Raw genomic sequence first — 24,231 nt, 5'->3', positions numbered from 1 at the left:
GATAGTAATGACTAATAGTTTTCAGTTTGCAGTCACTGAATGTTTATGTAGTGGCCTGAGGTAAGCATTCTTGGAAAGACAGAAAACGAACCACTCCAGATTTCCAGGGGGATGCTTTTCTGGTACATTTTATATTACGTGGATTTTAAATCTTTTCAACAAGAGCTCTTACCCAACCTTTGATTACATAATCTGAGAATGTAACTACAGTCCATATGAAAATGACACACATTGTGACCCTTGCCTGCCCAGATGTGTAGTTCTGACCTGTTACACGCTCAAGGTCAGAGACTAGAATCAGCTCTGATCCTAACATAACATCCCTTCGGACCCCAGCATAACCTTTGATGCATCTGCACTATGGCCCAGGGGCAGAGGTTGAGAAATACAGAGACATCAGAGCAGGTGGGCGCATGCTGAGCACTGAAACACACCCCAGACAAAAAGCAAAGTGGAACAAAGGAAATATGTTTGTGGGTTGATTCCCAGAAAAATAAAACCATGTGGGCAGAGCATAATTTTAGATGTGGATATTGCTCAATACAAGCAAGTCATGCATTCACATTAAGCAAGAACTGTACGGTCTGTGTCAGCAACGGTATTAGATATTAGCTCACCTATTACATTTGCAAAATGGGGCATTAAGGATTGAAACGTAATTTAATACACAATGGGATTTGGTCTACTCTGAAATTCATACAGTATATCAGAGCCCAAAAACAAAACCATCATCAGTACTGGGGCACTTCTCCTGATAAAAATATGTCCCCATATTTTGATACTCTTCGATGATACAGTTATGGATAATGGCTAACTTGTCTTCACCTGCTGTATGAAGTTGTTCACAATCTGCTCCCTCAATTAAAAGCTGACAAACGATAGAAAACGTTTGAAAGTTTTGTTTCCTAAAATGGATAGGTAAATAGTCACCTCATTCGGTGCTTTTTTTGTTTTCTGTCAAACTATCCCTTACTATTTTGGTGTAATATACCGCAGCAAACGATTCAGTGCGACAATGAACTGAATGAATCAAACTGATTCGTCAATACATTCAGACCTTGTTGATCGAAAAGCAAACCCATGAACCCGTTCTGATTCTGAACAGTTGACATGATTCCCATATTACATGACATGACTGCTGAATATTATTTGGGGAAATGGTTGCAGATCGGAATACGGTAGCTATTCTTATCGTAAAAAATAAGCATCAGTAATATTTCACCAAATATACGACACAACGTGTCATGAGTATCTTATTTTGATTAATGTACTGTACGAACAAACGCACTGTTTGTTAAATGTTTGTCTGTCCCCTCCTGGCAATGGCATTGCTCAGGCCTATTGCTAATAATAAATAAACAACTATATAGTAATAAACTATTAAACAAACATAACATAAACAGGTCAGGTAGCAGTGCTCAGATACAGCCCTTTACAACTGCATAAAGCAACACAAGTATGTTTCCTAGACACAATGATCCACATTACTGATCATCTTTGGCTCCAAAGAATACTAGAATTAGTAAAAAATTGTCAACTAACACTGGTTTAGTTGGAAGAGAATAACAGACATCACCTATTAAAAGAGTACAACCTTGAATCTGCTGGCAGGATACAGTGACGCTGTGGAAAATAGCTATAACTGTGGTGACCGGATTAAGTCAAAGCTTATAATGAAGCCAGTTAGTCTGTAAATGAATGACCAGGGCTCAGGAGACCATATGTGTGCTGGCTGGAAGAGTGAGAGAAGAAAAAGAAGACAAGAAAAAAGACAAGGAAATAGGTTTTAAAATGTAAATAAAAATACAAGTATAAATATTAATAAATAATAAAATAAAATAGTAATATTATTATTATTAATATATAATAAAATACTAAAAATGGCAAAAGAACCAAAATGAGTTTTGAACAAATGTTAACACACTCAGAGATAAACTGTTCCATCCTTTATTAAACATAGCTTGCAAGTGATAAATATTACAAAGTTATTTCCTCCAAAATTAGCTTATTTTTTATTTTTTTTTCAGTCAATGCATAATTGTTGTTAATCAACCGGCAGTAATCAAACAGCATTTTTTTCATCTCCATTTTAGACAGTTAAATATCAAGGATGTGCAAAAGGTCTGGATTAATGTTCTAAATGAAAATAAAAACTTGACAAAAAGCACTTCTTTTCCTTGACTTAAAATCAATAATTGAAGAAGCCAATCTCCAGTACTTCATTTTTTTTTTTTTTTTTTTTACACTGTACACATTTTTATTTATTCATAGTTTTCTTTTACGAACGAATTTCAACATATTGCCATTTGCTTTAAAATTCAAACTGGGTAAATTGCAGCCAAGTCTATTTAAAAATATTTGAAAGTTCAGATGAAATTCAGAAAATAAAAAAGAAATGACCCAAAACCCTCTCTCCCACTTCAATATCAACAACAAAAAAGACTTGTACTTGCAACAAATGAAAATCAGGGAGAGGAAAAATTGCAAAAAAAAAAAGAAAAGAAAAAAAATTGAAGAGAGAAGTAAACCCCAGCGTTAGAACTCCAGAAAAGCTGATTGTCCAGTCAGAGAATTATGGACAGTGATTCCATGACATGAAACTTGTACAAGTATATCTAACAATGTCACAAACCTTAGAATCAAAACTTGCATGTGTGCAAATTGTCCATTTTTTTTGTCTTATGATTTAAAGGCTGAAGGCAATAAGCATTGGAACAGTCAAAAACAAACAAACAAAGACTTTTTTTCTTCATCGTATACAATGTATACAATCTTCCATGAAAAAAAATAAAAGAGCATTGTGATTTTTTTCCAAAGAAAGAAAAAAGGGATATACTGAGGAAAGTTTGTACTTTAAGCAACAGAAAACAAATGTACACAATCTCCCCTGTAGGGTTTTCTGAACCCAGTAATTTAGCTAAAAGTATGTTATTGAGCGATAGCGTGCTTTGATTTTACATTTATGATGAACGCTTTGGATTTGGTCGAGTGAGGGGTAATACTGTCAAATGTTTCATCCAGTCCATGTTCTGTAAGACCAACACTTTGTGTGGGACATTAGAGAAAGAAACTTATTCACCGAACATCTACAGAACTTCAATGTTTGAAATAAAAAGCAAAAATCAAATAAAAGAGAGGTAACAAAAAAGTAACATACGAGACTGTCCCATCATGTCTCAGTCCAAAGACTACAGAATGGATCAAACGCTCCACCAGAACAATGAACTTTTTTTTTCTTCTGCAAATACTACATACTACAAAAACGTACAGCCGGGGAGAAAATGCATCTAAAGAGCTCATTCAAAAACAAGAGAAGTATAATCCCATACATTTTGCACATTTGTTACACAATAATACACAGTGATCACAAAACAAAATGACAAGCTTCACAATATTCATGGCTTTTTGTTTGCTTTTCTACACAATATACAACCATTTTAATTTCATTTCATTATTTTTAATTCAAGGGAGAAAAAAAAGCTTATGTACAATAAGTCATTATTACTTCTGACCTAGCAAATATCGTGTCATCATCTGTTCATACATTTTTTTTTTGTTTGATTAAATTTAATTTTTTTCTCCTTTTTACTTTTTTCTTTTTTTTTAAGAAACAGCTGAAATTAAACAACCAAACAAAAATGGAACTTAATTGAGGAGTCAAAAGGAAGTTCAACTTCAAAATCCAACTTTCTCGTAAATATATGAACACAGGTATATGGATGCATCTAATATAGTCTACAAGAGAGAGCAGGAGAGAGAAATGAGTTACTATAAACACCCTACGTTCATTTCAAAAGAACAACAAAAAAACATTACAGACCATAAATTGGAGCAAAGATTAAATCAACCCCTTAATATCAAAGATTGAACAGAATTAATAAAAGGGACTGATTTACCAGGAAAAAAATAAATGTAAACATCCTATTATCTAATATTGCACCTGAAAATTTAATCCAAGGTAGCTTCAAAATTCTTTTGTTCAAAAGTTGCATCGTTCCACCACAAATCAGTGGCATTATACAGGAAAAACAAACAAAAACAAAACAAAAGCAAACTGCAAGGATCAGTGACTATACACATGACAGAAAAACACGTGTATGGATTTATTTCCATTTATTCACCATCGAACACATAATAGCTTTCGAGTTTCTCAGCTATTAAACATGACCTGCATGACAGACCTCAGAGTCTGATTTCCAAAAGAACCAAACGTGTCACGGTAAATGCTTAGGCTGGGGGGAAAAATGTTAAGTGCTCAGCTTCTCGTCAACATGCAGATGTTAAACCCTTTGAAAGCCACTTGTGATCCACGTTTCCGAAACATGGAGCACTACCTCACTAACAGAGAACTAAATCTGACCAAAAGATAATCGTGAGTCCAACCAGAATGCAAAATCATCCTGCACAGAATCCCTAATACTGCATATTGACTAAACACTGCTTATATTGTTACCATCATTCAAACGCCTCCAGGTTATGTCTACTGAAACATAAACACATGTACCATAACGTGGGTTTGAAATATCGGACTCTTTCGAAAAGATGAAATGCACCGCACAATGCACAAAAAGTCTTTCTCCCAGCTCTCTCCGAGACATCCGATGGCATCCATACCTTAAGATCCTGTGAGCTGAAACATTCTTGTCCTCTTTTGCTTAACCATTTCTTTCTTTTTTTTCAATTATTAAGAAAAGTGCTCCTCCATAACGAGGCATCTCATGTGCATTGCTTTAACACGATGATTGATCCTTGTCAATGCTTTCTGTTAAAACTCACGTTAACAATCTACGCATAAACCATTTTTCCACTAACTCCACCTATTTGCCGTTTCAATGATTATCGTCTCCAGCGGCAAGTACCTTTAAGATACGTGGCCATATCAGATGGAGACGCCGCCCGATTAAAATAAAAAGAACAAAACCGTAAAGAGGGGGAGAAAAAATATTATCAAAAAACACCCAAGCAGAAACACAAATCAAAAAGGAGACAAAGTTCTTGATGATGGAACTCTCTGGCTTCATTCTTTGCTGTGCAGTGAAACGCACCGTCACCACAAAACAAAGTTACATGACATCACTGCATCCTGTGAAAGTGAAGGCATTGAGAGACACGGGAGAGATCCTGTTCGTGGGCGCATGCACTCCAATTTTACAGTTCTCTCTGTACATTCGACAGCAGGAGACTCATCCGTGCTAGTGCAGGTCCCATTTTCCCTGTGGCCTTCTCAAGGCAGAACCAACGTTGACTAGTTCAGCAGCGCTCTGCATAAGGATCAATCTGATCAATGTACATGAGTCTGTCTCGCTCTTTCTGAACCAGAAGGTTCTTGGAGGACTTTGTAGTTTCCAAGCGTGTACCGCTACAAAGATTCTGCTCTCTCTATCTCAGGTAAGAACGCTTTAACCATTCCAACTTCGAAACTAAACATAAGACATGAGAGAGAATGAGTCTAATTTTACAGGGGCGACTGAGGGAGGAAGCTTTCAGATGAACCAAAAAACGAGCTTTTATATTTTTAAGTGACCCTGGAATCTGACATCCCCCCTCTGAAAAGAAAAACATAGGGGTAAGAACATAAAAAGATGCAAAAAAACACTAAACCTACTAATAAGTGTAATATAAGTAACTGTAACAGAAGCAACAATAATACTAATAATAATAACTGTGATAATAATAGAAGTAGCAATAACAACAGCAATAATAAGTTGAGATAACAATAAAGAGCTTTGCTATAGTAGGAAACCGAAGTTTGAGATGCACTGACAGTCTGGTGTTTATAGTCTGACTGATTGAGCTGTTCTTATGGGTTAGTTGGGTAGGCACACGGACAGGCACTGCATGCGATGGGGTGATGGTGTGCGTGTGTATGTGTTGGGGATGTTCTGATGTAGAACAGAGGGGTGGTGGGGCGTCCGAAAGGGGGATCTGCAGTCCCGTCAGGGCTCATTTCTGCCCAGTGATGGACTGGGATATGGAGCGTGGGGGAATCATGTCGAGCAGATACTCCCGCTGACGGTCCGCTAGGCTGGATGCCTTGTGGCCCCCGATGGCTCCCGGATTTAGATAGGCAATATTCAGACCTGCGATGGAGGACAAAGACAGAGAGGGGCCGGGGAAATTCAAGGAAATAAGAAAACAGATAAGTTCAAAAGGTTGAAAAAAAGGTGTTTAACAAAATAAAGTTTGTGACATAAACTGGAAGAACAAGCAAAACGTGTTCTAACTTCTAATCAAATCCTAACAATCATGAATAAAACAAGTGAGAAAACGATTACGATTAAAATAAACTGCTAAATTTATAATTTAATATTAAACATATTCTGTATATTCAAAGGCCCCCAAACATACTTGAGCACTTTTGGATACTAAAGTCAAAATTAAAATAAACATACAAGTAGAAAAAATAAATAATTATTAAAATTAGGGCTCTCAAGCAATTAAACTTTTTGGTCCTACTTTATATTAAGTGGCGTTAACTATTAAGTACTTACATCAAAAAATAAGTTCAGTCTACTTATTGTATTGCAAAATACTTTTGCTGCTATTGAGGTGGGATATGGGTAAGGTTAGGGACCGGTTTGGTGGTATGGGTAGGTTTAAGGTGTAAGGGATGGGTCAACAGTGTAATTATACATATAATTACAGAAATTATTTACCTGATGTAATATGCAGGTATACTATAATATAAGTACAATGTAAAAACATTTATGTACACAAAAAGTGCATTGTACTAAATGATTAATTTAAAAGTGCATAGTAGTACACTTAATCTAAAATGGCACCACATTTTTTATCTAATTAATTACATAATGTGGCGGTTAATTAATTGCACGACAAATCTGGCTGAGAAATCATCCCCAAAAGATGATTTGAAGTCATTACGATGTTAAATGAGAAAAGCATCAAAGAGACATTACGAAAAGTAGCTTAAGAAAGTTTTGTGTGTTCACTTTTAATTTTTATCATTTTTAATTTTTTTAATAAACAGTAAAATCACAGATAAGTACATTTCAAAACAAGGACAATCTTCAAAGAAAGGATGTTAGACATTCACTATCTTCAATTAAATGTATTTTATTAACTCATTCTTTTTTGATAACATCCTAAAACTCTATTAAGCATTAGCTCCAGCCATTGTTCAAATGAAGAGAGTGTTGACTTTCACTGCTTTATAATAATTCTATGTCCTGAAATCTTTGTCAGGTGGCACAGCCTAGTTTTATGATGAATTTAATATTTTGCTTTATCTTCAACACTATTGCATAGCACTTTCTCTGGTAATTTTATTCTAGTCAGTCTACTCGGGGTCTAATAGCATGTCAAGAATTGCATAATCAATGAGTTGAGACTGGACTCCAGGGGTGGATGAATGTCAGTTTAACAAAATGTGATTCCATAATTAATCCTTAACCCATACAACATTTCCTCACTGTGCTGTTTCAAAATCATGTAGTTAAGGTATGCTGTGCATTCCTAATTAAACTGCATCATCTTACCAGGGATGTTGTAGATCTGCCTGCGACTGTCATGCTGAGCCCGACTGCTGCTGCTGGTACTGCTGCTGCCACAGCGCTTGCTTGTCATATCCAGCAGCCCACTGGCCACTGAGAGCTGGGAGGCCTGGGCGAAGTTAGAGAGGACACCTCGTGCTGAGCTGGACAGACCCCGCTGTAGAGCGGCCTGTGGCTGGGGAGTCTGAAAGAGAAAATGAGGGAGAATCAGCGTTAAATTTCATGACACTTCTTTGTACCATTAAACTGATAGAATCATCGGTCATTAAAATCTGTGATTAGCTGAAGGGCCAGAATAAAACAGCCATTTCAAAATCCATAAAAATGGTCTCATGAGATCCCATTATTTGTACACAATGAGAGTGTGCACCTGTCGGAGGGCATGGTGTCGGATCAAGGTCTCCCCTTTGCTCACGCTGGGCACAGTCTGGGCAGAGCTGGGGGACAGAGCAGCCTGCTGCTGCAACCTCTGCTCTATTTCCTGAATGGACAGAGACGGAAACAGGAAGTCAACATACAGTTACAGAAACTACAAGCTAGCAGTGTCAGTTGCATTGTCAGCAAAAGTCAACTACTACTACCACCACTTCTACTACTAAAAATAGTCATGAATAAATAATACAATTATATATAATTTGTATAGTTTATTTGTCCTGATTAATTACTTAAATTTGAAGCAAATGTTAAATAATTGAGAAATAAATGTAGGTTATATGTCATTGTATTTTTTATTATTATTAGTTAATATTTCAATTTTTTTAAATAAAGCAGTTTGCTTTGTAGCTTATTAGTGTTATTTAAATATTTATATACTATAATAGTATTTTTTAATATTTTGGATCAGCTTATTTTAGTTTTTATTATAATTTCAGTTTTAACATTTTTTATTTTAATTTTAATACTTAGAGGTGAAATTTGTAATTTTATGCTAAAATACATTCACTTTTGCAAAGGTTGTTTTAAAAATATGCTTTATTTTTTTGTAATTCCACTAGGTGACACTAGTAGCACAGAAACTGCATACTTTACCTACATACTTTTACTAATTTCAGTTAGTTGCTGGGGCAACATATCTAATTTTGCTTTAAGATTTTTCTATTAAACGATTTTTACTAGTTTTAATTTTAGTTAACAATAACAGCACTGTAGCATACTAGTTTATGGTGTACTGAAACGTAACGTGTATGGAGAATCATCAAGCTTCATTTCTTCATTCAAATTTTGGAATCCTGACAACTCTATCAGCAGTAAAATGAAAACTCAAGATACTGACTGACCTGTTCTTGTTGCAGAGCCTTAACGAAAGCGTTCTTGAGCCTATTGGTGTGCTCGGCCTTCAAGGCCTTCTTCTGATTGGACGTCATGCACTGCTCACAGAGAATGCGACCACTTTTCTCCTGCTTCCAGTGTGGGGTAAAGTCAGTCCTGCACTGGGCACAGAAGAATGGCTCCACGTGTGGCAGTGACCCCCGCATTTTACCTAGCAAACGCAGAAAACATGAGTTTAGTGATTGAGCAGAATTAGATGTGAATTAGTACTACAATACATAAACTGAAATTGCGATATGGCCTTTTGTGATTATTAAACCGCAATCGCTTACTTCACTTTTAGGTCAAGTGTGAATGGTCTTAAACAGTTTCCATTTACACAACTTTAGTAAAACTTTTGAACAAGAGAGCAGCTGTTTAAATGTGTTTTTTGACTTTTTTGATGTCAATGCTAATCATACTGCAATTCATAACGCAATATGATTTTTTTTAGGCCATATTGTGCAAGCCTACTGTGCAAGGTGTTTTTGTGGATTCCTCTTGCACCTACCCTGACTATCAATGACACTCTGCACGACCTCCTCCAACCCCACCATGTAGATGAACTCAGAGTTGGCAGCAGAGGGCAGGAAGTGCAGCAGGGGCGCTGGAGGTTTAGGTGGAGGTATCTCCAGCAGGGTCTTCTCCAGCTGCTTGCGGAGGGCCAGTTTAGCGGCTGCTTGGCTGCTGGCCTGGTCGTTCAGAGAAGCCACACTGGAGGCACTGGAAAGGGTGGAGGGGCTGACGGCACCAACCCCACCCACACCCACCCCGACACCAGCTGCTCCTGCTGCCTGCATGTGTGCCAAGTTCATGTAGATAGCCGAGGACGAGCTTGAACGCTGCGAGACCCCCACCTGCTGGCTGGCAGCCTGCATCACAGAAAGCAAAAGGGCAAATCATCAGTAACCCACATAATCCATTTTTATGAATGATTCATGTTGCAGCTGGGTGATATAGTGAATATATGACATATTCAATATGATTTTGTTGGCGATATAAAACTAAACAACACTATTAATATTACTGTGATTTAATGCACAATTTTTATTCTGCTATTAAGCTGAAGCCCGTTCCAGTTGGCTTGTTTTATGCACCATCCTAAGGAAGAGATATTTTAAAACATGATTTAAACATCAGGAGAAAAAAAGAACGACCTTTAATTCGTTTTCTTTCAAACTGTGTACTTGAATAAATGGGTTCAAACACTTGTTCAAAATTACTAAAAATACTCAAGTGTTCACAGATATACAAACACTGCGTGTCAATTTTTTTTTTTTTTTAAATGTTGAAGTAAAAATATATATAGGGAAATCAATGGTCATACTTTATTTTTTGGTGTAGTTTTATCAATTTTTAAAAATTTTTATATGACTTTTGCCTCAATAAACTCCTAATTTGCTGCTTATTAATAGTTAGTAAGGTAGTTGTTAAGTTTAGGTATTGGGTAGAATTAGGGATGTAGAACAAGGTCGTGTAGAATATGTGCTTTATAAGTACTAATTAACAGCCAATATGTTAATAATAGGCATGCTAATAAGTAACTAGTTAATAGTGAGAATTGGTCCCTATACTAAAGTGTTACCAAATTATAACTACATATTCTGTGTAAGTACTGAGATATATACACAACAACTATTCAGACATTTTGGATCGGTAAGATATTTCTAGGTTTCTGAAAGATGCTCACTAAAGCTGTATGCATTTGATCAAAATACAGTAAGAACAGCAATACTGTAAAATATTAACACAGCTTAAAGTAACTCTTTTATATTTTAAAATATCATTTAATCTAGTGATGGCAAAGCAGAATTTTCCACAGTCATTCCTCCAGTCTTCAGTGTCACATGATCCTTCAGAAATCATTCTAATATGCTGATTTGCTTCTCAAGAAACATTTCTTACTATTATTAATGTTGAAAACAGTTGTGCTGCTAAATATTTTTGTGAACTGATATTTTTCAGGATTTTTTGAACAGAAAGTTAAAAAGAACAACATTTATTTGAATTAGAAATCTTCTGAACATATTATAAGATTTTTACTGTCACTTTTGATATCCTACCATAAACTTTTCAACATGTATACTTTGTCAAAAGACTGAAAATACTTTTGCTATATCACTCAGCCCTAGTTCATGACGTCAGCATTTTGAAATAGACCAGTAATAAATACATTGAGCAAAGTACAAATGTGTCACATCAACTCCCAGAATAGATTCTGACCTTCTGAACAAAAAAAAAAAAACATGTGAACTGTTCACATTTTATAATTGTTTTAAAAGTTCAATGTCAATAATTTGCAGGGAGAAAACCCACAAAACAAATAAGAACTAATGGCTGTGAGCTTGACTGTTTGACTGTACCTGCTGATAGCTCACTGTGTTACCCAAACCACCTGTGGAGGAGCGGCCCATGCCAGGCTTGGAGGACACTCTCTGACCCTGAAGCTGGGCAGGATTGGGTGCAATAACCCGCTGTGACATCATCATTGGGGGCAAAGATGCATTTGCAGCAGACCTGATTACTGTGTGGCCCTGAGGGGGTAAAAAACACATTCAGAATTATAAATAACTCTGCAACGCACTGCATGACCACTAGATGTCAGCAGACACTGTATATCAGATTGCAGAGTGTTGACATCAAATGCTTTGTTTGTACCCAACAGATGGACCGTAATTAAAAATGGTAACTGGTACCAATCTATACAGTTATGCTGATCTTAAGGTGCTGCTCCCATGGCAACCAACAGCAGGCTCTAACATGTTCAGTCTAATGTGTACAACATAATGAGGAGTATCCATGTGCATTGTGCTTGAAATCATTAGTAACGCATGTAGGGAAAAAAACCCCACAAACACTGCTCATATTTAGAAAGGCATATAGTGGTGTGCATAAACCCCCCAATGTACCTGTGCAGTGCGCAGGCTCTGAGGCTCAGATGAGTGCATGCCGGGCCGCACAGGTAGTTTCCCGAGCCCCTGAGAGCTGTGCATGGGTGACGGCTGCACTGATGACGGGGCATTCTGGACCACCGGCACCTGAAAAGAGAAATGAGAGGTCAGAGTCCTTCTATCAAAAACTCATACTCATGTACAGAGATTCATTATAACCTAAAACAACACAAAACACAATGTATTAGTGGAACTCAAGCACCATTTTTTCAGTTAAAGCTGCTGTGCGACTTCCACCAATTGGAAGCAAAAAAATAGGTATTGTTTTGGATTTTACTGATTTTGATCCAAGCACTTCCATTATAGATTGTTCAACAAAGAGGTAGCCCTGTCTCGAACTCATTCACTGAGGTTTCTTATTTAACATTTGAAAAAAAACTTAAATGAAAATTAGAAATGTATATATATATATATATATATATATATATATATATATATAAAATATGAGAGGTAGAATTTATGCATAAACATACCAAACATATGATTAGCATATTCATCTATCATGGTATTTTACATGCTAGGGCATTTCAAGAAACATAATACATAAATCAAATAATAAAAGTTAGTACTACTGTGCAATACATGTCCAAAAACAATGCATTATCATGTATAATAATAATAATAATAATAATAATAATAATAATAAAAATAATAATAATAAATGCTGTGGTTAAAAAGACTGTAATAATAATACAAATTATTGTATGCCTCAGTAGCACCAAATTTTCATCTTCCAGCTTAAGAGCAAGCAAACATTATTTGTGCAGAGTGGGTTGTGGCACTTGCATGTCATACAAGAGTGAGTGTCTATGGGATGTTCCTGCATCTAGACAGACACGGAGTTAAGACAAAACATCTCAATGGCACAGTACATGGACAAACATTACACAGAGCTGTGATATGGTATCTGTGAGGTTATGGCTGCCCGTCTCGCTCCCTGTTACCCTATTTCACCCCCGCTAGCAACTAGCGTCCTTTCAACAATAAAACGATTTACCTTGACAGTTTTTCCTGGCATTAATATAACACTCAGCTGGACACGAGGGGAGGTTATTTTGCTTGGTGCTAAAACAGTGAAGGTGAACATGCTGTACAGAGGAGTTGCAGTGGAGATGTAGAGTACAAATACAGGTAGATTTACAGCAATTCAACACTGCGACAATCAGTCAATGCTGATTTTTTTATTCTAAAGTGCTGTCTTCAATTATAATTTAATATGCAGAGACAACTATGACAAAGCCGATTGTGAGCTGGTTTCACAGAAATTGGAAGAGGAAGTTCACAGTAAAATTTAGAAAATAGGATGTTAAAAAGTAACTATACTCCACTTCAAGTCGATACCAAAACATTTTTACTGCAGCACAGCGACACAATTTAGTACACGTGTGGCAAAATGATTATTCATAATAATAAGATAGCTCATGAATATTAACTAATTTGTACTGGTTCATAAATTTGCTTGGCTCAGTTAGTCATGTGACCTAATTAGTATTCCTGAGCCAGGTCTTCACTATAGTAGAACTGTGTAAATTTGCAAACAGCTGCGATCTGAATTAAACTGTAATTTACAAATGAACTTCTCCGTTGTGTTTTGCATCGACTTGCACACTATCGTTAAGTTTGGAGTCAGTAAGACTGAGTTTTCAGCTCACCAAAGCTGAATTTATTTGACCCAAAATTCTGTAAAAATAGTACTATTGTAAAATACTTCCTTTTTAATATAATTTAAAAATGTAATTTATTCCTGTGATGCCAAATCACTGACTTTTCAGCATCATTACTCCAGTCTTCAGTGTTGCATGATGCTTCAGAAATCATTCTAATATGCTGATTTACTGCTCAAGAAACATTTCTTACTATTAATGTTGAAAATTTTGTGCTGCTTAATATATTTGTGGAAAGTGATACATTTTTTCAGGATTCTAGAATGAACAAAGTTCAAAATAACAGAATTAATTTGAAATGGTAATCTTGTTACATTGTTAATATCTTTCCTGTCAGTTTTGATCGATTTAATGCATCCTTGCTCCTAAAAAAAAAAAAAAAAAAAAAAACTAAAATCCTTAAATCCAGTCCACAACTCAGTTTTAACTTTCTCATACTTGTGAATTTCTACACCAAAAAAAAAGGAAAAGAAAAGAAAAAAAGAAAGAAAAATAAGATCCCTTCCATTAAAAAAAACATAAAATAAACTAAGCTGTTTACACCAGGAGCAGCTTCAGCTGATTGACTTCTCATTCTATTTCTGAGAGGCTGGAGCTACTCTATTCATTTTATTTTGCCCGACCAACGACCACCTAAAATATGATTTTATTGACAAAAACCCTATGCGTGACTTCATTATCATGCATGTCCTTTCATATTCAAATAACTTCTTGACAGTGATCTCAAAGCCAGCTTGTAATGTCTCTGGCCCTTTAAAGGAACTGCTACCTGACTGATCTGCATTGAGTTAACTGCACACTACACTAAACAGGCACAGCGGTATGGCAGGTATGCGGCTGAGATGTTCTCTCAATTCCAAAAAGGTCTTCAACATGCCTGTCTATCCAATAAATATAATTCAAATTCACATCTGACAGAGTGTAGAGTTACTGGCCCAGTTGGCATCAAGCGTATAGTTAGGCACAGGACATTGTGGTTCTAACCTTTTGCACTACATTCTCCTTCTGCATCTGACTCTGCCTCAGTTTCTTCAGGAGCACCAGCTTGGCTTCCTCCAGCCTGAGCTCCTCTCGGAGAGCTTTGATCATCTGCTGCCGCTCGTCGCCAGTCTTCCCCTGCAGAACAAACACACACAAGAGATCAGCAAGCAGGTTCATGAGGTAACCAACAATATATTTGATTCCTCCATTGGAAGCTGCACCTTAAACATCTCCAGGTTGGCCTGATGCTGTTTCTCCTCCGGGTGAGGCGTGCTCCGGGGGCTGGACGCCTCGTTGTCTGATAAAATGATAACGTCTGGTGATGGAGTGCGTCGCTCTCGAACTATATCGCTATGAAGAGTAAAAATAGTGGAATTTTTAGGAGCACCGTAAATAGTGATTTTTAAGGGAGTCCAGATGAAAACAACAAGGCCTAGCAACACCTGCAGGATAAAATCATTAAAGTATTATTTAATTTCACACCATACAGCAAAAACATACTCTACTTCCCAGAATATCAGTTGTTTTTTTTATAATCTGAAATGTGCTACAATTTACATTCCAAAGCAACTTACATAACGCAATTATCTTCAAGCAAGCAAAACGATTGAACTCAAGGTACGTGAGCCCAAGTTTATTTATACAACTCATTTTCCTCACACTAGTAGTTTCAGGTTTACTTTAAATAAATTTTAGTCCTGGCATTTATAATAAATTTAGTTTATAAAGAATGACACAAAAAAATATATTTTTGTTTTATACTTGTGTGTATACACACACACACACACACACACACACACACACACACACACACACACACACACACACACACACACATATATATATATATATATTTTTTTTTTTTCTGTTATGTTCTGAACAGGGTTACTATAGGTAAAATAAAATTAAAACATTGCAAAAAAAAACAAAAAACAAATTTTTGTTACTGGAAATAAATGTTAACTGAAAAAAAAAAAAAAAAAAAGGTGTTATTTTAGCTAGCTGTATTTAGTTTAACTTGATGTACTAAACTATCTAAAACTGAAATAAAAACTTTGAAAACTTGTTGCAGAGTAAGTGGAACTATGAATTTTTAAGAGTTTATTATATTTGTAAACATTGCATTTTATTTACCGGTATTTCTGAACATAATAAAACCTGACTTACACACAGATGCATGTGCAATTTATTTTCCGGAAAATACGGTACTCATTTCAACAAACAGATGTTGAACGCGCTCTCGAAACCTCACCTCCTTCTGGCACTCATGTCCACTGGCTCATCCACTATGTTTTCCTTCCCATTCTTACTTGGCCCTCCATGGCCCCCGACTCTCAAACTTCCATTCATCTTCTCCTCGTAGGCCACAGCTCCCATCAGCACCTGGCTGCCCCCGGGGCCTTTGCCCTCTGCCATGGCTGCCGCAACCGCCGCCCCCTCCAAAGCGGCCAGATCCTTGCGTTTGAGGAGGGCAAGCATCTTAAGCCTCTCCATGGCCTCGTGACCCTCCATCTTCAGGCGCTTGGCCAGTGCTTCGTCCCGCTCATCTTGCGCCTCCAGACCCCGCTTCAGCAGGTTCAGCCTCAACGCCTCCTCAGACATCCGCTCCATCCTGGCAGCAACAAAGGGAGAGAGAACAATTGTGAACAAATGCTTTTAATATCATCCCTAGTAGATAAAATATAATATAATAAATCATTGAATTTTAAACAACTTGGGGCAATATTTACTTTATAAATATTAATAAGTAGTTAACTTTTAAACAAAAATAAATGCACGGTGTTCAAGAGTACATTCATTTTCACAGCTGTATCAAGAGATTTTACTAGTACTGGTATCAAATACTGAAATTTTGGTATCGCAGCAGCCCTAATCTGTAGGAATCAGTACAAATTCCCCTGCTTGAGACCAATGCAAATCACTTAATTATTCTTTTACAGCGAAAGAGCTGAGAGCAAGTGAGAGAGTGAGAGAGATCTACTATGACTCCTCACACGCCCACAGACTTAACAGAGCCATTAGTCTGCCTCGTGCTGAGGCTGTGGACTACAGTGCTCGAGAACCAAGGCCTTAATTGATAAATTACATGATCATTACATACAAATCAGTGTAACTTTCATGGTTTGACTGAGGAAATTTGCTTGGGCTGCTAGTAGAGAGGGTCTCCCTACCTCACATTCAGTGCCTGTTACGACAAGAGTGATTTCTGAGTGCAGACACGCAGCGGAACGGAGCTTCCCAAAACTCCCACTGACAACTTCACAAAGCTTTCCACACTTGTGGGATCGTATTTCTTGCACCAGATCACTGAGACGGAAGATACAAGTCTTACTCAAGAACTATAATTAGAGGATTTTTTTTTTTCCATATGAAGTGGAGTTTCACTCATGGATCAACATCAATGCTTTCATCTGACAAATATATGTATTTTCCCTGTTTCCATTTTATGTGTGTGTGTGTGTGTGTGTGTGTGTGTGTGTGTGTGTGTGTGTGTGTGTGTGTGTGTGTGTGTGTGTGTGTGTGTGTGTGTGTGTGTGTATATATATATATATATATATATATATATATATATATATATATATATATATATAATTTCATTATTTTAAAGTTAAAGTGTGCAATTTCAGTTATGGAGACACGACTACAGGTAAATCAGTTCAAACAAAATACATTTTGTGACACTAGCAATATAGAAATTAAATTTCAGCTGTAAATTAAATTTTATTTAAAACCAACAACTGTGCTTATTTGAATAAAGAGAAAACAGGAAATAATGACTCAGAAATAGGTGTGAGAGGTTTTAACACCTAATCGGCTACATCTAAACTAGCGATACACTGAAATTTCAATCAAAAACATGTTCTAGAAAGCCGAAATCACTGGCTCACATTTACATTCATACGCATAAGAGAACTTCATAAACCACCTAATTCACAACTTGCATGTTAGAACATGAATTTGTTCTTAACCTTGTTTTAATGTTAATGAATTTGGAGCATTCTTTACAAGCAACCAAGTGCCCAAGGTTAGTAATTTGCATAAAACACACCCATAACATCTCCACATAAGAGAATGTTTTGCACAGACTTTCGCACAGTGCAAGATCTTTGCGCATATATGAAATATATGAAGAAACAGCTGTATAAAATTATCTTAACACTTTTATGAGGCCACCTAGAGTATATAATTTTTGCAAACATGTGGTAGTTGTTTCTGCAAAAGAAGAATAACTTAATAGTTCTTGATGAATCATGAATTCATGCACAAATTAATGGGTACGCATGATTAGTGAATGAGACCCACTAACCAAATTTAATTAGCACTTCTCTGATGATGCATTTTGACTGTTTCAGCATCTTATTTCATTGACACAAAGTGAATAAGGTACAAATGCAGTAAAATTTTAGTACATGGGAAAACAAGTCTGATAAAATTGTTCAGTTAAAACATTGAGAGAAGGCTCATCCAAGAACCTTACTTCAACTGGTTTAATTTAGCACCTGCAAACAACACCCAGAACATAGTACAGATTTTAATTTCGTAATTTGCCCCAATTTTTTTTTTTACAGTAAAATTATTTACTGAAATTTTTTTTGGTTTAATTCCAATTTCAAAAATTCATGTTGGTGCCTCGCTAATTGACCACCTCAGCTCCATTCATCAGCTCATGGTACGCTAACTCCTGCGCAATGGCTCTGTTGTCGGATCTAGTTTTGAAGCAGGAAGAGTCTGTTATGGGAGACAGAGTGAGAAAACTACAGTGCAGTAGATTGATAAAAGCACAGTCTTGCTAAAGAGACAGAAATGCCTAGAAGACATCCTCTCCATCCGTCCAAGAGTGTTGTCTCCTAAAATATAATTTATAGTATGATGAGACACATCAGGACCACAAATTCTTAAGTGCACAGGTAAAACTCCAAAACGATGCCCTATATAAAACGGTGTAATATGCATGTTTGATTTTAACACACGGTTAACCCAATAAATGGTTTAAACCAGTGGTGACATTGGTTTATTGAAGCACCAGATGAGCCAATCTCTTCTGCTGCATTCTTACAGTCAGCCAATACCTTCCTGTTCTCCCCTCTGGACAAAAGCACAACACACGGGAGCCCAACAGCCAGTATATGACGTGACTGAATCGCTCTGCGTGTGTGTGTTCCCATGCAAAGCGCACACATACACTGCGGGGTCATGCGTGCTCAAGTGCAGATTTGATTGTGTGTAGTCTGGACATGCGTCACGTACTACAGATCTAAATGATCATGTGTGTGTTGGCTCGTCTTTATTAGTTAGGCATGCTTGGGCGGACCCTTCATGGCCAGAGGGCAGAGAGAGGCTCTCACCCCTCCCACATGCACACACACAGGGAGTGTCTGGACAGTGAATGTGCAGGACTCTATGCAGGCTATTGTTTGTGCTGGAACCTCTTTATCTGACTGATGCATTTGTATTCTGCTCGTAGCTTCAGTCTTAAGGTAGAACATTATCAGGTGCTGCCGCTTATCCAGTATTAATTCTTTGGAACCCATATATAGTGAGAGCAAACCTTTAATTATATTTACACACAGTGAAAACTTTTAAAGGTATGTACATTTGCAGATGGATGGGGGGCTGGGAAAAAAAGAAGGGATTTTCATTTGTGTAATCCTCTTGATATTAAAATTTTTTTTTACATTGCAATTTTGAGTGGTGTAGAAATGCATTTGTGCAGTGCTTCTCAATTCACAAATGAATGACTCCGAGCCGGTTCTTTTTTTTGTGAATGAAAAGCATGCATTGTGACCAGTGGAGCACGATTCCTGAAACAAATGACTTTTATGGACCAGTTCTTTTAATGAAGTTTAAAAACAGGATTCGTTAGGAGTGTGAATCGGGAGGGAGGGTCTTAAACAGTGCTCTGTAAAATTTTCAGCAAAGGCAAAGTGAGACTTTCTTATGGAATAAAATGGACATTATAAATGAAATTTATCCAAATTAACTGGCACAATTTGGAAGCTTTTCTAAATCAAGAGCTTGTATTGTAAATGAATTCAAGTAAATTCCTAATCTAACTTAGATTATTGAAATATTGGCAACTGGAATCTAATTGATTCAAGAGCTTGTCAATACCAATCAAATATCAGATTGAATTGGAATTTAATGAAAATGAGAGCTTAAGAATCAAAATCAAAACTGGAATCCAATTAAATCAAGAGCTTGTGAATGAATCGTACCAAATTCATGATCTAACCAAATTAAGATCTTGAGAATCAGAATCTAATCAAAATTGGAATGGAATTAAATTGAGAGCTTGTGAATAAGAATCAAGTAGAATTTAGAATCTAACTGAATCAATTGCTTAGAAATCAGAATCAAATAAAAAAGGAAATTCATAACAATGAGGGCTTGTAAAGGAATCAAACCAAATTCATAATCAGAAATCAGGAATCAAAATCAAATAAAAATGGAAACTAATAATTAAAAGAGCTTGTAAACTAATCAATTCCTTTCAAATTGAGAGCTTAAGAATCAGATTTAAAAATCAAAATTGGAATCTGAGAATTGAATCTAGAAAGCTGTGTATCTAATTGAAGTACATGATATAGGCTAATCATATTGCTAAGTATATAGAGGCATCTCCATTAAATAAGTACATCTAAATATGAATACAAGGATACAGCAAACACACAGGCCAAGTGAACATTTTTATAGTGTGAAGCAGACAAAATAAAAACAGAATCTATTCACCTTTGAAAGAAAAGCACATTGTGAATACTCATAGTTCATCTCTGACACCTCTGAGCTCCCCTCTCAGTTTGAGGTCATGCAGAATGCAAACATTTGCCCTAGGACTCCTTAACTTTGATTTCAGTGTATCTGCAAGCGAGGGATTGTGTATAATGTGATGCGCCGGAGCGAAGCTGGGATCAAAGGTGTGTGGACACACGTATCGGTCAGGAGAAAAGCAGCAGGGTACCACCCTTCCACACTAACAGACCACATAGACAGACAGCGAAGGAGAGTTTCTCATCCGTGTGTTGACAAATGATGCTTTTTGTGATGCAAACATCGCACAGATCCTGGTGCAAACACACAATCAACATATACGTTGCCTAAATGCCTTTGTTTGGCGCTAATGAATATTAGTTAACATCCAGCTCCTGGAAAGCTCAGTCGTAATCATCCATTCCTATAAGACGTGATTGATCGCGCAGGCAGTACTGTCTATGGCAGCCATGGTGACCTTGCTAAGCCATAATACTTTAGAAAGAAGGCTTTAGAAGTGTGTGTGTGTGTGTGTGTGTGTGTGTGTGTGTGTGTGTGTGTGTGTGTGTGTGTGAGCTTGTGGGCAAGATGAATCTGTATTCACAATCTGGACAAGTGACACCTCCACATTTCTGGTTGCAGTAATAATATCTAAGACCTCATCTATCTAATGACAAAGGCTCATCACAATTGTTACTTTCTGAATTCTCCAATGAAGAAAACGTTTGCAGTATTCCATTCTGCCAGTCCAGCAAGCTACATTACTGGGCATTTTTAGCTAAAGTTCAAAACAAAAAATGTCACTTGCAAAGCTTCAAGAGTATCTAGATTAGGGGCATTAAAGTCACGGCACGTGGACGAGTCCAATGTGTCCTGCATGATGATGTAAGGAACAGCATCTTTAAGTTAAAAATAACCTTTATATATTTATGTTGGTTTTATATATTAATAATATTCTGTTTTTTAAACTACATTATGAAAGATAAACTCTTTATGGCATTAATACATGTTTTCCAGCTGAATCTGACCAGACCTGTGTCTCTTACAACAAATAATGACAGCTACGAGTAAAAAAAATACCAAAGGTAAAACGTGAATTTTCCAACTATTTTTAAGTTTCCACGGTAAGTTATGTAAGGAATAACCAACAGATGGTTATTATAAAATAAACAATGTTCAAAAATAAACCAGAATAACACTCACTGAATATAATAAACATTCAAAAGTTTGGGGTTGGCACAATTGTTTTACATGTTTTTTTATTCTCACCAAGGATGCATTTAGTTGATCAAAAATACAGTTGCGAAATATTACAACTTTATTACAATTTATTAATGTGATGCCAAAGCTGCTTTTCCAGCAGCTATTAATCCAGTCCTCAGCTTCACATGATCCTTCAGAAATCATTCTGATATGAAAACGGCTACACTGCTTAATATTTTTGTGGAAAAATACTTTAAGGATTCTTTGAAAGTTTAAAAGAACCACATTTATTTGAAATAAAAATATTTTGCAACATTATAAAAATGTATTTTCTGTCACTTTTGATCAATTTAATGCATCCTCACTGAATAAAAATATTAAACCTGAGCTACAGTAAGTCTGACACCGGGATTAAGGTTTTGGTTTTAAAAATGGCCAAATTACAAGTCGCTTGACAAACCTCAGCCAACCAAACGCTAAAACTAGGCCTTACAGTCACGTTCCGCTGTAGTTCCTATGAAACACACAGTACTGTAGTTAGTCCTAAACCCAATTAAGCTCCCGAGACCCACAAGCGACTGGTCTTAAAATGCCTTATTGTAGGGACATCCCCGATTACAAATTAAATTGAGCTGTAATTGGTCTCCTGATGACTTCATCATCTCTCTATCATCCCATTATTTCTCATGTCATCGTTTGCACTTATTCTTCTTCTGGCATAGTTTAATCATACATCTGCTGTTGCGCTGCATCGCAAAATCTAATTTACAAGATTGGCTTTACGAGTGCAAAAACATCCGGTGATCTCTCTTACAAAACTCTGCAAAAAGTGCTACACTACAATTTTAAGAGGAGGCCGCATAACATCCTTTAATTTAACAAGAACGACTGAAGAATTGAAAAGCAAGCACATAAAAGCCTGATATATAATGTTGCATCCTTACTACAAACCACCCACCTTGCACGACTGAGTGCGTGAGGGGAAAAAAAGGGGGAAGAAAGAGGGTAAAGAGTGAGCGAGAGGGAAAAAAATGCAAGTGACTGAGACAGTAGAATGAAAGAGCGAGGGAGTGCATGAGCAATAAACACACAAGCATACACATAACCAACAATGGCACCAGCCAGCCAATCAGAAGGTCCATTCAGTGCACGTCAGTCTGACCCCCCCACACCATCACCCCCCGTCCCCGTCCCCCTTTACATAATATAATGACTGTTTCAGTCAGCTGCTACAAAAACCAGACTCTCTTTACTCGGCCCACTCCTTCTTTATCCACCCCCCCTTTTTGCATATCGACACACACACGCACACACACACCCCAGCCACCCTCTTCCTCCTCCTCCTCAGAAACCTGCACACGCGCACTCCACGACAGACTCACTGCTTTGGGCACTACGCCAGCCAACGCAGCAGCAGCAGCAGCTCCGAGATGAAAAGAAAGAGAGAGCGAGAAAAAGAAAAACAGAGATTCACAGAGTGAAATGGTGTGCGCGAGCACACCGCGGACGAGCCGTATCGCTCCACTCCGGATGAGATTATCTAGCGATCTCACCCAGCGACCCTCGCAACACCCTAAACCACAACTTTCAAATCTCCATTTTATCTAATCAACCTTTTGTCCCACCATATAGTGCCACTGATCCCTTTCGGATGGTCCCTGGATAGTTACTCACGCAGGACTTCTTGGCAAGGTAGGGAAAGGGCCTAAAATGAGGAACAATTAGTGCGTGTGTGGTTTGATGGGCCATACCAACACAAGACTCACTTTGTGCCCTTCAGACCCGCCATTCTAATACAGCTGTGCCACACACCACAAAGCAGAGCAAAAACTGACCCCTCCCTTCTTGCTCTCCACCCCTCCCCCCCTTCCAAAAAAAGTATTCCTTTTTTTCCTCCCTGCGTTGTAAAAATAAACACACACGCTCACTTTCTGGGGGCCCCTTAAAGGTACGGACGGCCACAAACTACTTTTCGGTTCTTATTCTTTTTTTGTAAACAGATATACAACGCACGTTTGAGATCTCAGTCGGTTCAGGTGGGGGGCAGAGTTGGGGGTTAGGGCAGACGGAGGATGAAGAGGACAAGATTGAGACGAAAAAATGAAATGGAAGGAAAAAAAGACAGCAGCACTCTCCTGACACGCTACCCTGTCATAATGCCAACCCTTAATTCCCCTCTGCCCATCCCCCAACCGGCACACCATTTTCTTTATGCACACGCCACTGCTGCCTGTCGATCAGATCACTGCAAGCACAAAAATGTCCTCCTCCTTCTGCCCCCACTGCAAACACCATCACACCCTGAAGCCCCCTGAACCGGTACACCACAAACACACGCACAAAATCAAAGACCCTTGCCCCCCTACAAAAGAGAAGCGATTCGGGAAGTGTATCAAAAAAAAAAAATTGCCAGCTAAAAGAAATGATAATAATATGGCCGGTTGCAAGTGCACGATGGAATCCGCAGCTCATTTCACGCATGATCTGCATCATGACAATTCATTTTTCTGACGTTACCCGCTGCCCCACCTCTAGGACCAAAGCGCTGGTGGCATCGCATCCCTCCCCAGAGAGGTACAAGGTGCCTTGTTTTAAACAGCATGCTAGGACTCCCCCAGGACCGGTCTGATATCTAAACGCTCAGATTCCTTCATGCAAGAGTAGCGATCTATCCTCCCCAAGTTTCGTCCTAAGGCGCAGCACTTATCGTGAAAGAATAGGGGTTTGCACCCATCTTCGCTTCTCTCCCCCTCATCCCCCACCCTCGGAGCCTGGCCCATCTCCCAAATCTGCCTGTTCGCATGCAGCCCCTCTGATCACCCACCCGCTCAATTGGCTAGATTAAGCCTTTCCTGTTTGCAGCAT

General features: G+C 37.6%; 1 protein-coding gene across 3 annotated transcripts in view; it reads right to left on the bottom strand.

The window, feature by feature from the left end:
• Positions 1-1,931: 1,931 nt before the first annotated feature.
• Positions 1,932-24,231, bottom strand: part of LOC109111661 (transcriptional repressor p66-beta-like) — a 40,208-nt gene continuing 17,908 nt past the window's right edge. For all 3 annotated transcript variants that reach the window (XM_042745674.1, XM_042745673.1, XM_042745675.1), the window contains 10 exons: positions 15,668-16,027; positions 14,637-14,766; positions 14,419-14,550; positions 11,729-11,857; positions 11,183-11,353; positions 9,331-9,691; positions 8,789-8,991; positions 7,882-7,992; positions 7,497-7,695; positions 1,932-6,080 (listed from right to left, as the gene is read on the bottom strand). In XM_042745674.1, the coding sequence (XP_042601608.1) occupies positions 5,944-6,080; positions 7,497-7,695; positions 7,882-7,992; positions 8,789-8,991; positions 9,331-9,691; positions 11,183-11,353; positions 11,729-11,857; positions 14,419-14,550; positions 14,637-14,766; positions 15,668-16,026 (1,932 nt within the window). In that variant the 5' untranslated portion in view covers position 16,027 and the 3' untranslated portion in view covers positions 1,932-5,943. The remainder of the gene's footprint in view (positions 6,081-7,496; positions 7,696-7,881; positions 7,993-8,788; positions 8,992-9,330; positions 9,692-11,182; positions 11,354-11,728; positions 11,858-14,418; positions 14,551-14,636; positions 14,767-15,667; positions 16,028-24,231) is intronic.

The sequence above is a fragment of the Cyprinus carpio genome, chromosome B19, assembly GCF_018340385.1.
Source record: "Cyprinus carpio isolate SPL01 chromosome B19, ASM1834038v1, whole genome shotgun sequence".
Lineage (NCBI taxonomy): Eukaryota > Metazoa > Chordata > Actinopteri > Cypriniformes > Cyprinidae > Cyprinus > Cyprinus carpio.
This window is presented reverse-complemented; position numbering and strand designations above follow the sequence as displayed.